Source organism: Ammospiza caudacuta, chromosome 3 (genome assembly GCF_027887145.1).
Source record: "Ammospiza caudacuta isolate bAmmCau1 chromosome 3, bAmmCau1.pri, whole genome shotgun sequence".
Taxonomy (NCBI): Eukaryota; Metazoa; Chordata; class Aves; order Passeriformes; family Passerellidae; genus Ammospiza; species Ammospiza caudacuta.
This window is the reverse complement of record NC_080595.1, coordinates 54,018,406-54,035,490: the sequence shown is the minus strand read 5'-3', so window position 1 is coordinate 54,035,490 and position 17,085 is coordinate 54,018,406. Positions and strand designations below refer to the sequence as shown.

The 17,085-nt window shown below is 40.6% G+C and overlaps 1 protein-coding gene across 1 annotated transcript; it reads right to left on the bottom strand.

Annotated features, from left to right (window-relative positions):
* Positions 1-10,083: 10,083 nt before the first annotated feature.
* On the bottom strand, positions 10,084-16,388 carry SMIM28 (small integral membrane protein 28). Its single transcript, XM_058802798.1, has 2 exons — positions 16,278-16,388; positions 10,084-10,470 (listed from the first exon to the last, which is right to left on the bottom strand). The coding sequence occupies exons 1-2, from the start codon at positions 16,386-16,388 to the stop codon at positions 10,084-10,086; spliced, it is 498 nt and encodes a 165-aa protein (XP_058658781.1).
* Between the last annotated feature and the right edge of the window lie 697 nt (positions 16,389-17,085).

Sequence of the window (17,085 nt, the reverse complement as noted above, 5' to 3'; positions counted from 1 at the left end):
ACTTTATGCTTCTGAAATTACCTGATTTCATACAGATCTCACAGAGGGGCTGTAACAGGATGGAAAAGCCAGCAGGAGAACAGACTCAGACCCCATGCAGCAAAATCATGGTACATTAAAGCAGTTTTCTGAGGAAACCTTGCTACCCAGCACACCCTTTTTCTCATCTACAAAGCAGGCTCCTTGTGACCAACCCAAGGTTCATTCCTCTAGATGAACCCAAGGAGGTACATCTGGAGGGTCCCTACTAATCCTGACCTCTGTTTTTGTAGCAAGCCTGTCAGGAACGGGGGCAGCTCTCTGTGGGCCCTGCTCTTTGCAGAGCTGACAAAACAGATGTTCCTAAGGGGTCTTCATGCAACTCACTTGTTTTCACTGAGAACTGGGAAGCACTAAGCTTACTCACAGATGGGCACAAGAAAAGACACAGCTCCCTGTGGGATTGGGGAGACTAGGCTAGGTTGTAGAGCCAAGTCAAAGTCTGGAGCAGCACTAGCCCCTAATTGAAACTGGCCAGACTAACCAGGTTAAATTTTGGCTGCATAGCAATTGCTTAAGTTTTCCTTTAAGTGCTGAGAACCCCTTGACTGTTCTGCAGAAAACAAGCCACAGGTGAAATCTGATTACAAGTTAAAGTTAGTTTGTGAGGGAGCTTGGAAAAGCAGGATGAAAGAGGCAGTTGCTCTTGAGGACATTTGTAATGCTGCATCTTGTTTGCCCATGGCAAACATTGTTTGCTACAGGTACTTTTAAATACTTTTAAATTTGTTGAGTTACAAGATTTATTGGTGGGTTTTTTGACTGTGACCTAGAACAGAAGTAATTCCCTCTGTTGGAAGCATCCTTGCCTCCATAATATCATACCAGGAAAAGTTTGTTGTTCAGGGAGCTATATCAAAGCGCAAGACAGCCTCTTACAGAATAGAAAGCAGCTATTTAAATCCTCTCAAAATGGTTGTAATCAAGTATGTAGGTCAAATGTTCAAGTTGCCTTAAACAGTATAGAAACTGTCCTATCATTTCTTTATTATTTAATATAAATTGCATTTGATCTGACATTATAACTTTCCAAGTGGTGTGAGCAGCGGAACCAGAGGATGCAAAACTTCCAGGCCTGTTCAAGAGGGAGAAATTGGAAAGTAGAAGGAGCTGTGAAAAATGTTTCTGGTGAGCAGGGTGTGACTTTAAAGCCTTTGCTTTTCATTCTTGTCCTTAAGCTGCCTGCTGCGAGGACTGCTGCTGCCCATTATCTCCTGTGCCCTTGATTGACCCAGCAGCTGGATTAAGGGTGCCCTGCCTGGCAGCTGTGTGGGGGCTCTGGGTTAAAACTGGGCAGCAGTGGATTCTATGTTTGCCAATTACCTCTGTCTGCAAGGCTCCAAATCCAGAACTGTGAATCACCTTCTGGGTGGCTGCAGTTTTGTGTTTAGTGAGTTAAGGTGATCTGTGCTGATGGATCCTCGTGGCTGTGCAGCAACCTGCAGAACTCAGCAGGTACTTGGGGAGCCTTTCTAGGAAACTGGTGCCATGTCCAGGCTCTTCCCTTGGTGTTGGAAACAGCACTCCTGACCTGATATAAGTTTATGTATACTTTACTCACCTTTTGCCATCTCTAAGGCCTTGTACCTGCTCAGGCTGTTATCAGGGTGTCTGCCTGCCACAGGTGCCCCTTGAGGAAGGTGCACAGGTAGGGGACACAGGAGCAAACACTGATGGGGCTGGGAGGCCATCTGTCCCCTCTGTGCAGAGTGCCTAGGCAAGGAAACTGAGACAAAAATGAGTAAGTGCTTGTCTACTCTGAGCAGGCTATTTGCTATTAAATATTTACAGCTGTGGTGATTTGCCAGACACTTAATGGTTCAATACAGAGCTCTTGGACTGTCACTGGGGTCTCTGGATGAAGCTGCCACTTGGTCCAGCACTATTGTGTTGTACCCCTGCTGCTCCTGGCTGGCTTTGGCAGTTCTGTCTCATTTCCAGAAACTTGGGGGATGCAGGAGAACATCTCCTGACAAGTGCATCAGAAGCCCCAGTGCCATTTGGGGCAGTTGTTCCCACACCAGCCCAAAGAGCCAGACATCATTTAGGCACTGGCAGCTCTGCTGCTGTGGGCAGAGCAGAAAGGGACTTTTGCTGTGGAGCTGTCACAAACGGGAAGCGAGGCTGTAGGGTTAAGAATAATATGTATTTTGCCAAAAATTATGGTTCGAAACAGTGTTAGCTGGAAAAATACCAGTTGGACTAGTCTGTGTTGTTGGCTACTATTGTGGTAATTTCTAAGAAGTACTAAATAAACATGTACAACTTTTAAAAGGGCTGGTACAGGACTGGGACAAGGGACCAGGTGAACAGGAATTGCTGGAAACTCTCCAAGGCCCATCAGCAGTGAAATCCAACCTCCCTCAGAGTAGCTGTTGGATGTTCTGGTGCCCAGTTTCACCAGTCCTGGAAAAATTGGGAATTTAATCTTTTTGTCTGTTAAACATGATGGGAAGCTACCTAATGGAGAGAAGGCCTTGCTAAGCTCCCCTCTTCTGTAAGCTGGGAGTGATGCCCAGCATAACTTGGGTCAGGGAAGCAGGTTGTCATTATCATGAAAATTTCTTTTCAGCTCTTTAAAAATCAGTATAATTGCTCTAAATGCAAACCATTCTGGAAATAGTCTTTGTTTTTTAACAAAAGTAGAAAATGGTATTTATTGGAAGTGAATGCATGTAGTGTAAATATTTCCTGGCACTCAGTCCCAGCTAAAACAGAAAATCTGTTAATAAATGAAACTGGACAAACCAAATTAATAAGTGCCTCCAACAACTGTGTGATTTGTTGGTAATTGGAGTGGGCATTTGGAAAGAGTCCAGATAATTGTAAAAATGTATAGGAGGTGATAATCTTTTGAAGTGATGTTAGCTAAAGAGAGAGAGCTGTTCATGTGGAGGTCTCAGATATGGTATCTGGGCATGCTTCATGCTTGTAGTTTACCTTGCCTGCCATCCCTACAATTTCTATTTACATTATTTAAAATAAGATATGCATGAGCTAGATAAAGAATAATGGATTAGAAAATAAGCCTTCTGATTTACAGGATCATCTGCAAAGTATAGAATGCAATATCTAACAGTAGTTATTTCCTAGTTCTCTGGTTTATGTGAGGTCATGTTTTTAGAGAAAGAAAGTAGAATTTACTTTGTGTCTCTTTTATAGAGTCTGCCATAACAACTGGCACGCAGATCTAGATGTGACCAGTGTATTAACTTGCTACTTTTATAAGAACAATATGCTCTAAGGGTCAAATACCTTGATGATTTTATTTTGTTTCCAGTAGAGATCTTACTGGGCAGGTTGAGACCACTCAGCCTTTCCCTCTTATGTTATCTAAACACAGGCTTCTTCTGTCTCTGAAATAATGTCCTCTGTCTGTTTTGATCTTCCTGATGCAGCCAAACACTGAAGGGCTGTGCTAATGGATCTGCTTTTTTTTTTTTTTTCCCTTTCATTGCATGACAGCAGCATTTTTTAGTTCCTGATGACCACAATGTTTTGCTGCTAGAAACCACTAGAAATCAGTCTTTTATAGAAATTTTTAGGTTCTGCATCATTAACAGAAGTGAAAAAGGGGTGAGTGTTAGTTAAGATAGGATTTATAAATAAGATAATTCCCATTAAGTTTATTTTATTTTTCTAAAACATAGGTGTACAGACTTTCTGAAGAACCATAGACCATACTAACATCTCAGAGTGTGGTCAACTCTGAGTTTTCCAAACTGGAATAAAAAGTAAAAGTGCCACAGAACTAAACACCTGCTGAGCTTTAATGGTGCTGTTTCAATTATTTGGCATGTTGTTGTTACACAAGTAGGGAAATGTGTTTGAATTTGTCTGGTTTACCTGCAGTGGAAACTGACTTTGTGCAAGGCATTTTATAATCACAAACAGATATTCCAGATTACAGTGGAAAATAACATATGGCAGTTTTGCTCTCTACAGCTATGGGTCAGTCTGTGGAGGAAGTTTTCCTTTTTGTGTTGTCTTTCAGATAGTTGGCAGAAAATTAAAATTAAGCCAAAGGAGAGAGAAGTGAAAAATAGGAAGTCAGGGAGGAGAAAGCAATTTTGTGAGAGGCTTATTTCTGGGTGGGCATTTCTCTTACCTTTTATCATCCTGATTTGTGATCTTTTTCACGTTCCTTTCCTTTTAGGATACTTGGTGGTGTAGGGCAGGAAGAGTATGGCTTTGCTTCCTGTGCTTTGTGCTTGGAAGGCCACTAAAGGAATTCTGTTCGTTAGTATTCAAGGAACTAAAAACACATACATTCAGTTCTCTTAGTTTGAACCTGGGAAAAAAACCAAAAAAAGAATCCAAAACACTAAAATAACTAAACATAACATAAAATAAAAGATAGACCTGTGCAGGTGCCTGACATGACTGGAGAGGATTGCCTGTCTGTGCTCTCTTGCTTTGAAGTATTTATTTTTGTCACAGATGGAAATGTCTGAAAAGTTCTAAGATAAGCATTCAAGAAAAAAATAACATGAATAAGCATTCAAGAATAAAATAATGCTGACATTCTAGTGACAAATGAATGTAAAAGGGGCTGAATAAGATAGTATGATATTAATGGCACAATTTGTTTTAAAGGACGTTCATAGTGAGGTAGGGGTTGGCCTCTTCTCCCAGGTAAAAAGTGACGAGAGGAAAAATTGCACCAGAGAAGGTTTAAATTGGATATTAGGAAAAATTTATTCACTAAAAATTTATCAAGCATTGAAATAGGCTGTCCAGGAAGGTGGCCTTGTCACCATCCCTGGAATCATTCAAAAAATATATATAGATGTGTCAGTTTCATGGTTTAGCAGTGAACATGACAATGCTGGGCTAGAAGTCAGACTTGATGATCTTAGAGGCCTTTTCCAACCTCAATGATTCTGTGATTTGTTTCTGTGAAATTTTGAGTATTACAGTTTTGATTGCTGCTTCTTCCTTAAACTTAATTTCTGACAGTAAGATGTCATAGACATGATATTCCTGTGAAAAATCAGAAGTAAAACAACTGATGGAGCCAAACTCACAGGCAAGTTTGATTCTTTCATACCCTCAACAAACGTGAAAGACATTGGCATTTTTCTACCTTTTTAATGAAAAGCTTGTGAAAGTACATTTTCACTGCTGTCAGCCTAGTCATGTATCCCAGAATCTTCAGTGAGGTTTTGCTGTCTTCACCAACACCCAGGTGTCTGCAGCACTGATTTATGAGCTGTCCCCTGCCTTGCTAGCCATGCCACTGAGAATGGCAGGTTGTCTTGGTCACAGAGGACACCTTCCTTGGGCTCCACACTCACATCCCTCTCCTTTCTGCACAAGACCTCATTTTCCAAGTGATGAGTGGAACTGCTTTGTGATGAAAGTCACGGCATGGCATGATTATTTACTAACAGACTGAAATCAAGAAATTTCATTATTAAAAATTCATAGCTGTTTCACTTATGACAGTTTTTTGAGAGACGAGTCAGTGAATAATTTATTTGCCATAAGCATTCAGCTTATCTCTATCTGATGGTTTTGTGCAATGTTTGTTCTTGAAAATTTGTGAAAAAAAACCAGCAAAAAACAACAACAGAATAAAACTCCCTCACCCAAATAAAATTACTCTCCTAAGAAGACTGCCCGCTCACTTTCTCCTATTGATAAAACATACACTTGTAAGAGTTTTCACTACTGGAGCATATATAGTTCATGCCAGTGGAGTTTGTACTAGCAAAAGTAGTTGTGTGTCTGCATTTGGAGGCTTTGCTCCCATAAGAGCCCAGATAAAATCCTTTAAAGCATGGATCATTTAATCAAAGAGTTTTATTTTGGGAATAGTTCTTTCTTGACCACTGTGATATTATGGAACGATCATAAAGAAATACTGTCAGGGTTTGTTTGGTTTTCTTTTTTCAAAGCGTTTTCCACTTCAGTTGAGTTTCTAAATTTCTAGTCCAGATATTTGTTACAGGTGAGGATCTCTCTGAAGTGAAATGTATGCACTGAAATGCTTATTCTGCCTTCTCTAGACCAAGGGTTACTTCACAATGCCAAGCAATGACTATTGTGTTTTTGAAAAGCACCTTTTATCATTGGCAAGTGTAAACCAATGAGTCACAAGTTAAAGTTCAGCAAAGATCAGGTGCCAAATGCTCCATCTATGCAGAAGCATGCATCAATTTTATGTGAGATGTTACTGTCTGAGATCCCACAGTGGCTGCAAAGAGCTCTGTCATCTTTTCTTCCTTTGGCTAAAATGAGACAGGCAGGATATTCTATAAATATGAAACTACTGTGGCATTATCAGAGATACATGCTGAATACTTTCAGTGGCTATCTAGAAGAACTATTTTGTATAAATTACCTGTGTTGATTTCCATTAAATGTCTTTTGATCAAGAATCTGCCATGTGTGCAGGGTGTGTATTTGTCTTGCTCTGCAGAACAATGAATGGTGAGAGATTCTGGCAGCTCTCAGGGGGAGGACAAGCACAGAGCTTGCTCTCTAAGCTTGTGAAGCCCCCTTAATGAAAGTGGTAAATTGTTGCATAATTTCCTACTAAATATAAACAAGGGGTAGTGTATACATAATTAATCTCATCAGTGCTCCTTAGTATTTTCATAATAGAAAAATGAATTACAATTACCCTTCACATCAAGGTGAGGACTTAATTTGTATGTGTACTAGCAGAGATAAGATTTAAACAAAAAAGTAAAAAGAAGAAAAATAATCATGTGGCTATAAAGTACAATGCCAATGTTACAGTAATTTCTGTAACATTGCACATGAAATATCATAATAAGAAATTTTCAAAGAAACAAAGAAACATCCGATTTCATATAATTTGGAAACAAGGAACAAAATTTACTTTGGTGTAACTTTAGGGCATAGGAACAGGAAAGGACACAGAGAAGACACCTAATCCATTCTCTGTTCTAAGCAGGAGCCTTCATCACACTGGAGAGACACTTGTCTGCCTTCTCATTGTGTCCAGAGATGGTGCTGCCACTGCTTCACTGCACTTTCAGCCTACACTTTGCTTTTATAGATCTCTTTTCTGATTTGATCTTGCTTCAGTTTAAAATCACTACCACCAGTTCAGATTGGTGTAGGCAGGAAGCATCCCTATTTTACTGTGTTTGCAGTTACCTCTTATGTAAAACTTAATGTCTCTCCTCAGTTTGTTGGGGTTTTTTTGGGTTTTTTTTTTTTTTTTTTTTTTTTTTTTTTTTTTGTGGCCCCAATTCCAACATCTTTCTTTTAGATGGGGTGCTCTAAACCTTCCCCTTTCAGATTACTGCAGCTACAAAATGGGAGATCTTCCCACTGTACCTATGGCCGCTCCTATTGCCAGGCAGGAGTTCCTTTCAGGTCATGAGCTCTCTGCTTTGAGGGAGCATTCATTGGTTCTGTGCCTCATTTGGAATCTTTTCACAAAGCTCTGCTTTGATGCACAAGGTGTCTGCCCAGAGGACCTGAAAGCTGCCCCACAACCAGTAGCGCCAACATCAGTAACCTGGTGGATGCTGAGATGTGTGTAGCACAGCCTGACAGGATCAGAGGCAGCTTCTAGGCAATGGAGACTTAATTTCAGGATATTTGCTTGAGAAACATTCTTTTTATATTTTTATTTTGTTTTTTTTTGGTGGGCCATCTCTTTGGGGTGGAGATTTAAGAGTAGAGATCCCGCATATATTGAAACCTACTAGGGACAATTAACACACAAGACTAGACAAATCTGTGTTGGAATGAGATAAGGGATACCAATTCCAGATGGAATAAAAGGCAGTTTACTAGAAGGAAGAATTTAAGTCATGGCAGGTTTTCTGTTAGTATGATTTGAGCAAGTGTCTGTTTTTGATTGTCTTTAGCAATGCTAACAATCAAAGCTATTTCTCTAAAGCAGGATTTGAGACTTGTCCAATAAATACTCTGTGAAACACAATCACTCTCTATATTCTTGCAGAGAATAGCATTTCTCAACTAGTTATAGAAGTATATCAGTCTTGGTCACAAGATATACCAGTCAAAATTTTTCTTAACTGTAACTAAGGTAACTTGAGAGAAATTTAGGATGATGAGCCCAGAGGCTCTACCCAAGTGAAGGGTAAACAAGAGATCATGCTGAAGAACAGCATAACTCATTTCAGAACACAATAGATCTCTTAAGATCTCTTAAGGCAAAATATATTCAACTTGATATGACAATGTGTGAGTTTTCAAGCATATCCATACAATTACCCTGAAGTTAGTGGAATATTATCTTTGAGCCTCAAACCTTTGCACCTTTCCCTTTAGGTATGTTGTTTGGGGCTTTTGTATTTTTCCAGCTTTCCTTAGAAACAACTGCATGTACCAAATATTAAGGAAGTAAAGAAAATGTGAGGAGGAATTAGAATAGGGTACTTTCAAACACATCAGCAAATACCGGGAACTGTTCCCAGATATGGTCTGAGAAGAAAAATGGTTGTTTGAATTTGCAGTTTTCCAAAACATCTGCTGCTTCAGTTTGGAACATTAGAAAAAGAATTAACTCAAAATTTGTAGTTCAAGAAAATAACCCTTTTTTCTCTAAATAAAAAAGGCATATTTTTTCCTCATTGTAAGAGAAATGTATGAGTGGAACATCAGTTTTTTATGGACTATTTGGTCACTGTGATTGTGTCACTGTTGACATAACACAGAATTCAACCACCTTGCAGCTCTAAAGTGGCCTTTCTTCTGCTGTACAGTGAGGATTTTTTTTCTGTTATTGTGTTATTGGTTTTGTTGGGATTTTTTAAGGAGCATGCTAATTTCCTAAAGCAGGACTGGCTGTTACTGACACCTCCTGACAGCTGCTGAAATCACCAAGTGCAGGCCTTTGGGTTTGTAAGTTACACCAAGGCTGCACCAGCTGCTACAACAGATTCTTCCTTGCAGGTGTCACCTATTCCATGACACTGCATTTGTCTCTGCCTTGCCAGCATAACCTTTGAGGCTGTCAGGACCTGTAGCAACCACCTTCTGTAACAAGAGCATCTATCCACTTGTTGAAAATGCTATCCTGTAAGAAAGAATTAAAGATGACATACATCATTTTCTGAAAGCATGTGCAAACCCTCTGAACCACTGCCACCAGCACACTTGAACCAGCCTCACCCTGCCCTAGGGATGAAGGGGAAGGGATTATAATGCTGTTTTGAAATATAGACCAGGGCATTTTTGGTGCACTAGATTTTATTAATTTTTCCTCAACTCCTTTACACTCTGCACCAAGTAAGTCACATGGTTTATTTTTTTAGTCTTGGAAAAAAAGTCAGCTGAGTAGTCTGGAATGTTGGGACCTTGCAGACCTTGGCAAGCAGCTTGTAGCAATAGAGTGAGTGTGCTCTTGCATGGAGGGTTCCTCACCCAGAACAATCAGGTCTTCCCTGGTTGCTGCTTGTCCTCATTGTCCAATTGTGAGAAAAGACAGCCTTTATTCACAGTGCACATTTGAACCTTTGGGGACAGTTACTGGAAATTTTGTAGAGGTTATATATTTGCTTGCTTTCCTGAGAGCTGTTGTGATCATTCCAGAGCACTGCAGAATGATGTGATGTAAACGCACACAGACTGAGCGACTCAGCTTGCAAAAACTCATTTAAATATAAATGCATAAAATAAAAATAAAAAATCCAAAACAACAACCCAAACTGGACTATGTATGTGCTAAAAGCCCTTTTTGTGATTGCTGAATCTATAGCATTATTGACATTTCATTGTAGCTGAGGGATTACAGAGGAAGAGCTTCCCAGCTTTCCTTAAATTTAATCCTTGCATGACATGTTTGTTAACTGGAATCCCCACGTTACCAGTCTGGATTGGATTGGTGCCACACCGTGTGCACACGTGTGCCACAAATGGAAGGTAGGGAATCCTGGGATGAGGTGAAGAGACGCAGTCCCTGTTACTTCAAGTTTCTTCCTTCATAAATTCATTGGTTTTGTGCCTCATTTGGAACCTTTTCACCAATCTTAAAGGCCAGAGCAGTTCCACCTTTGTGCTGCACGCTTCAGCTGAGGCGCTTCCGTGGGAAGTTCACTTGGTGCTGCTGCTCTCTTCGTAGGGAGGCACTGGGTCTGGAGAGGGCTCAGCGCGAGCCTCCTCCAGGGAAGTCTTCATGGTGGCCTCCTCGTAGGACGGAGGCAAGCACACCGAGAGGAAGGTGGCGTCGGGGACCAGCGTGGAGTAGTGGAAGCTCTGCTCGCTGCTCCAGGGCAGGGCCGAGAGGAAGTGGGGCCCGTCGTGCTCGGGCAGGGCCTCGGGAAGGTCGATGCTGAAGATCTGGCCCTGCTGAGCGGGGCGCTGGCAGCGGCGGTACAGGAAGAGCAGCAGGAATGCCAGGAAGAGCATCATGGTGGCAGGCAGGATGATACACAGAAAGGGCTCTATGTCGTCTTTGGTTGAGCTTGTCTGCTGTCTGCTCTGTAACCAAAGCAAATGGAAAGGGTGTTGGATTCCTGGAGGTCTCTTAATCAGAGAGAAAAACCACATTCCCCATCTCTGCCTTGTGACATAGCAGTTGCTTTTCTAAATTTCTTTCTCTCTACACCAGTATCAATCTAGCAATTGTCTGTTTTGCAGAGTCATGAATTCTATTTACTGGCCAATTAAACAAATTACAACCAGAGACAAAAAACCCCAGAGAAGTTTCTAAGAGTGTTGGATTTTTAGAAAACCCTGTCTCCAATGGGGGAAAATCCCCAAAACCTGGAAGTATATGCCATTTTTTATGACATTTTATTACTCTTGGATTATAGCAGGAGACTGGTCAATTTTCAGGAGACTGGTCAAGCTTTTAAAATTTGGGAGAACATTGAATTGCAGATGAATAATGCTGGTGATCCGCCACCTGGTGTTGCTTCTTTGTGTTTGGAAAACTGTTTAAAGAACAAATATTACAGCAAATAACCCTTTCAAACAGAGGCCATTGCCTACAATACCTGCTCTTTGGGTTGTTCTAACCTCACAGACCAGTTCCAAATAAAACACAGTGTTTTTTCTTGGACAGGACAGCTTGGACTGGACCTCTTGAGCTTGCTCTGCCAGTGATCCAAGAATCATTTTCCCTGTTTAGAACTACAGAAAAAGAACTTCTGGTGTAAGAGAAGTAACAGTTGTGACTGCAGTGTTAGCTTTGTTTTCTGCAAATGTAGCACAAAAGATCTTTGTCCCACAGCTTTTGAATTGTGATGTAATGTTAACTGGAGTAATAACCTATGAGAAAAACCAACAAAGCCTTTTGTGCTTTTGTGTTGTATTAGATTTAGTTTTAAAATTTAGTATATCTTGTTTCCAGTCTGACTCCATCTTCCAATGATTGGATCTCATTCAGAGTCTAGTCTAGGGCAGAAGGAAAACCCAAACTTTATAATGCTGTTTATCAAGTCATTCCCTTTGTAAGCTCTTGGCTAATGCTGTGAGGTGCCTTTTCCACATTGCATGGTGAGACTAAACTGGTCCATGGATCTGATTTCCTTTATTTTGAGTGAAAGTGCCATTCAGGCTAGGAGAACTTCAGTGATTCTTTCCCCCAAGGGTTTGGAAGCCAGAATGCAAACTGGCCTGTTTGCAGCAATGGCTTTGTGAAAAGAACAGTAACTCCAGCATCTCCTTTTTAGTCTACAAAAAAAATTATGTTCTTATTCTTCCAGGAATCACAGTCATTCTTCCAGCTACAAAATCACACTGTAATCTACATTCAACAGCTTATCTACTGGTCAATTGTAACCTCTTTGCTTTGTTGTCATATTACGAAATTATTATTATGTGTCATGCCTAAGAAAAATAAAATAAATAGGCATTGACTCCTAACAAATAATGTAGGGGACATTACTGCTTTTCTATTTTTTCTCTAAGGTATTGCGGGTCAGAAGCTAAATGCATTAAAGTAATTTTAAAATACACTGAAATCTTTGCAGATTAGCTATGAAGCTATTTTTTCTCCAATGGTCTTTTACCCCAAAAAAAGAATATTAAAGAACTATTTTATATTTATTGATACTTTTTATTAAAGATTTTCTGGCTGTATAAGCTGTTGTCTTACCTGACCATTCAATGGGTGTCAGGAAAGAGCAGAATTGGAAGAAATTGTTCTAGCTGTTCTTCCAATGCAAACATTAAATAATTTCTTAAAAATTCGGGGATTTAAAAAAAAGTTTGTTAATGCTTTTCTAGCATGCTTTATGACATGCATGAAACATTTCAAGAGAAAATGAGAAAAAAGCATTCAGCAGTATTATGTTAGTGCTCTGTGTATGTGGAGACACACTGATACTGATGTGTTACCAATACTCTCACAGTAAATATTGAGAAGAGCTGAGTTTATAATGGACAGCATTATTCCTGATTAATGAAGAGCTTGTTTTTAAAATCCAAGTCTAAGTTTTGGGTTTAATTTGTAGGAAGAGGGCTTTCATACAGGTTGTTTATCTCAGGATCTGAGTTGTACAGTGTTCTGGTGGTTTGTGAGGACAGGGAGTGAGATTGCCAGTGTTTCCTACATGAGATTAGTAAAAGGTACATACAGCCCCAATTATCATTTAAACTCAGTGCAGCTTCCCTATGAATTTCACTGCAGTGATATTTGCATGTTAAATGATGGCCCAGGACTCAGTGTATCCTTCATGTGCTGGTGGGGGCACAGGCAAGAGTGAGGGCTGTAAGACAAGGCCTTGCTTGGATTACTGGATTTCAGAATATTGGATTTCAGAAGGGAAGGAAAGGTTAGGCTTGATGGAAGGAATTAACAAATGGTCTTGGGTCTCAGGGAAATATACTTTGCTCCAAAGCCTTGACGGGAACCCAGAGGTCTTGGGCCTTGCAATGAAGTACCTATTAAGAGAAATGTGCAAAATATATTATTGTTGGAGGGCACAGTTCACATCTAATGGTAAAAAAATGGAAGGAGTGCAACTATCTGTAGTATGAGCTGGCTCAGATGGCAACAGTCTGTGAGGTAGCCACAAAAAGACACCTTAGGGCATCAGTGGGTTATCAGTGGCCTGAAAATTCATCTTGTTTAAAGGCCCTCAAAGAATAACCTATAGCACTATTTCTGAAATTGCAAAATCGAGCTCTCCAGCCTGAATAAATGCCAGCATTTTTGAAATCTGTGAAATCCTTAATTTGCTCTGCAACACATACAGTTTTTAATTACATTATTGTGCACAAAGTGCCTCCTCAGGGTTGTGATAGATTGCTTAGGGAAGAAGATGAGCACCACAATACCTAGATTTTCATTGCAGACCCCTTCCGACTGAGCTACTCCTATTTTATCCTATTCTATTTCAAAATAACCACAGTAACCAGTGCCTGGTGGCTACCTATTCAGTAATGTGTGCAAAAGAAGACATAATAAATTTGTTTAGTTTGTTCTTTTGTTTCACAACTACTGTATAGTTGTTGAAGAACAGTAAGTGACTTTTACTATGATCTGCAACTTAGAGGCATGTAAAGCAGATAGGATTAAGAATTAGGCAATATTATAGAATTATAAAATATGCTGAGTTAGAGGGGACTCATCAGGATCATTGATCTCAACTCCTGGCCCTGTGCAGGACACCCCAAGAGCCACACCATGTGCCTTAGAGCATTGTCCAAATGATTTTTGAACTCAGTCAGGCTTGGTGCTGTGACCACTGCCCTGGGGAGGCTGTTCCAGTGCCCAACCACCCTCTGAGTAAAACATCTTTCCTCATGTCTAACCTAAACCTCCCCTGACTCAGCTTCATGCTTTTTCTGCATGCTAACAGGTGACAATAAAGACTGGTATTTCCTGCCAAACATTACATGGACTGATTTTACTTTGAGATGTAGTTCCGAAAGGACAATGATGGACTTCTTGTATGTATACCAGTATAAATATATCAAATGTATTAGAGACAGTTGATCAATATTAGTCCCTCTTTTTCTGTTGTGCTTTTGTTTCCATTTCTGCAATGACTGCCTAAAGGGCTACTGAAGAATATTGCAAAGATCTTAACATAAAGACTTGGAAAATCTAATAGGCATTTAAAAATTACACTAAAAATGGGCATAATTTTAATACAACGAATCAAAGGTCACTTAAAAAAAATTCTGAAATGCCAAACTAAAACTTGTTCTAAACTGACCTAAAACTAACTTCTGCAGCTGAAGCTCTAAAACTAGAAAAGTAACCACTGTGTATAGGTATCAGGAATAACTGCCAGAACCGGAAAATAAAATTTTCTTGAAATCAAACTCAGTCTTCATTAATTGAAAGTAATACAACTGCAGAACATATTTAAGGTAAAATCCTCTACTGATTTATATCTGAAAGTTTCTACACCAGGCATATGAAGTGACTGATGGAATTATTAATTGACTGGTTTTGTTTGATGCTGCTTCATTGGAGACCAGTGTGCTCTGCCTGTGTCATCACAAGCATCTATTGTCAGGTTTGTAAGTGACAAAAATAAGGATCTGTCTTCCAGCATGAAACAAGTTACAGACACATAAATACGGGAAAATGCCCTTTTTAAAATAGAGAAAGGCAGAAAAGAGCATGGAAATAAAAGAGATCATATTTCTAAAACGTCCTGTTTTACCAGAATTGATTCTTAGAAGGATATAGTTTGGACATTGATTATTCTCCTCCTTTCATTTATTTATTTCTAGGGACTGAAGCAGAGGGTCAGTTTCCCCCAGCTACTGAGCACACACTGGAAGGAGAAAAGCCTTTCATTAGTAATCTGTCTGCCAATGTTTTGTTAACATGCTGAGCATGTACAGTTGCCAGCTTACAGATTATGTGACCCATATCAGCTGAGATGAGCTTTCACTCGTGCCTGCTGGAAAAAGAATGAAAGGCAGAGTGTGGCTGAGTTGTGTGGGATATCCATGAGGAGTAAAGGAATGGGCTTGGAGCTGAGCTGTGTGTCTGGAAAAAGGGGGGCAGTACCTGCCTTGGGAGGGAATGACCTCATAAAGCAAAATGTGAGGTTAAGGGAAGATTTTGTGTGAGGATAGAAAAAATGAAAGTTTATTTTGCTTACTGAAATTCCCATTGAAGTGATTGAGTTGTGGTAAGATTTATTATGTTCTTAATGATTTGCTAGCATGCTTAGAACTCCATTGAAATTATTTTTGCTAATACAGCCCATATTTATACTAGTATCTTTTGAAGTTGAAGCAGGAAACCAATACTTCTGAAGTGTTTTAAGTGGATTTGGAACAAAGTCTGTTTTGAAGTCATTAGGGTGTGGTCCCCCCCTTAGGTTCTTTTCCAAACTCTATCCTGATCCTTGAAGCTGATTCATTATTGCCTGTAAAAAGCAAAAAGCATGTAACTCTGGCAAACAGAAAAATATTTTTACGTGGCTTTGTATCCATTAGTAATGACACGTAATTTAAAAGTGAGCCTGGATTTACACAGAATTTTCAAATACTTGTTGGAATGTGACTCTAGTGATGCTGTTTGTTTCCCACTGTCAGATAAAAGCAAGTCTCGAGGTGTGAAGACATTGCCATTGCTGTTCTAACTCTGGAAATGTTACCAGTGAGGCAGAATTTCACAAAATCGTGGCAACATTTAAATACTACTTTTTGTCCTGTTTTGACACTCACACACACTCCTACCCCCATTTGTTTTGCAGCAGTACACTTTGTATATATCAGCTGAGTAATGTAGCCAGTTCATTTGCTAACGCCACATGCTTCGGACAATTACTGTGGAGCTACATGCACCTTAAGTTACCATTTTTGATCAGAGAAACCCTTTTGCTGCGTCCCAGACAAAGCCAGAAAGCAGGCTGTGTTTTCATCTCTGGGGCTGCCTCCCTCCCCCCGGCTGCATGTGATCCTCTCTGGCAGAAGTAATCAGCGCCCAGCTTAGGGAACAAGAGTTCATCGCTGCCTGCGCGGGACTCACAACATCTGCAGAGAGCCTGCCCGGCACCAGATGCAGAGCGTAAACATGCCTTTAACAGACAGGAAATCGAGGATGCCTTATGTTAAAAGAAGTAATTAAACTTCCTTACCTGCCACCCCAGCAAAATTTTTCCATCTAATGTTTTTCTCCTCTGCAAATGTGTTTTAAAAGACTTAGCAGCAATAAAGAAATGCTCCAACTCTCTGTAATTGATCAGTACTGCTTTGGTAGGTCCCAATGCCCAGGGATTTACCCCACACTGCACACTGAGGCGTGACACAGACATACACACACATGCAAAGTCAAGGGACATGCCACAGGGATGAGCAGGGGTACAGACCTGAAGCTCTGTTTCCAGAAGTGGCCCACCCGGTTCACTGTTTAGCCAGTCATAGTTCCCCCTGTCAGCATGTCCAAAGTGTTTCAAGCTGCTGCCCAGGAGCCACCTCATGCTTTCATTGACCTGCTCTTCTGCCTTCGTGCCTCCACCTTGGCTCGCTGCGGGCGCCGCGTCTCCGCCTCCAGCCTGGACCCAGCCGGGCTGCTCGCAGCTAATGATCCCTCTCCAGCGGCATCCCCTTGCCAGCCGGAAAGGAAAAAAGAACTCAGACACCCCCTCGTCGTCAGGAAGCCAAGCAAATAGATCTCAGAGCCTCTCTCCACTTCCAACTCAATCTCTCTGGATTTGCTTCCGTGGCCTACATTACCAGCAAAGCTGGCATCAGGTATCTGGGAGCTGGGGCTGATAGCGCTCTGATTGGAGCTCTCCCTGCATTAGGATTATTAAAAGGGGAATTTGCATGTGAATCTAAGCCCACATGGTCATGACTCCATGTGGATAAATAACGCTCTATGTTTGGTTATCTAATAAATGCTATTTCCGACAAAATAAAAGAAACAAGCCCCACGCTTCTGTGATGAGAGTGAAAGGGTACCTGAGGTGCCCCCCTCAGTTACACAGCACAAGGTGGAAGCACAATCCAGGCAGGTTTTTGTTCCCTGTTGCTGAAACATACAGAAAAGAAAAATGTTTTCTGAGTAGAAAGGCAAGGACACGAGGCTAAATGCTGTACTGAATTATTTAGCAGTGTTAGGATGTAGATGTTAATGATAAATCCAGAGAGAGAGCTCTGCCAGGAAAGCTTTGG

Excerpts from the sequence above, each read along its gene's own strand:
- SMIM28 (XM_058802798.1), bottom strand. The coding sequence starts at position 16,388 with ATGAGGTGGCTCCTGGGCAGCAGCTTGAAACACTTTGGACATGCTGAC. Across the intron at positions 10,471-16,277 it reads TTCTGGAAACAGAGCTTCAG|AGCAGACAGCAGACAAGCTC; the intron begins GTCTGTACCCCT and ends CTTTGGTTACAG.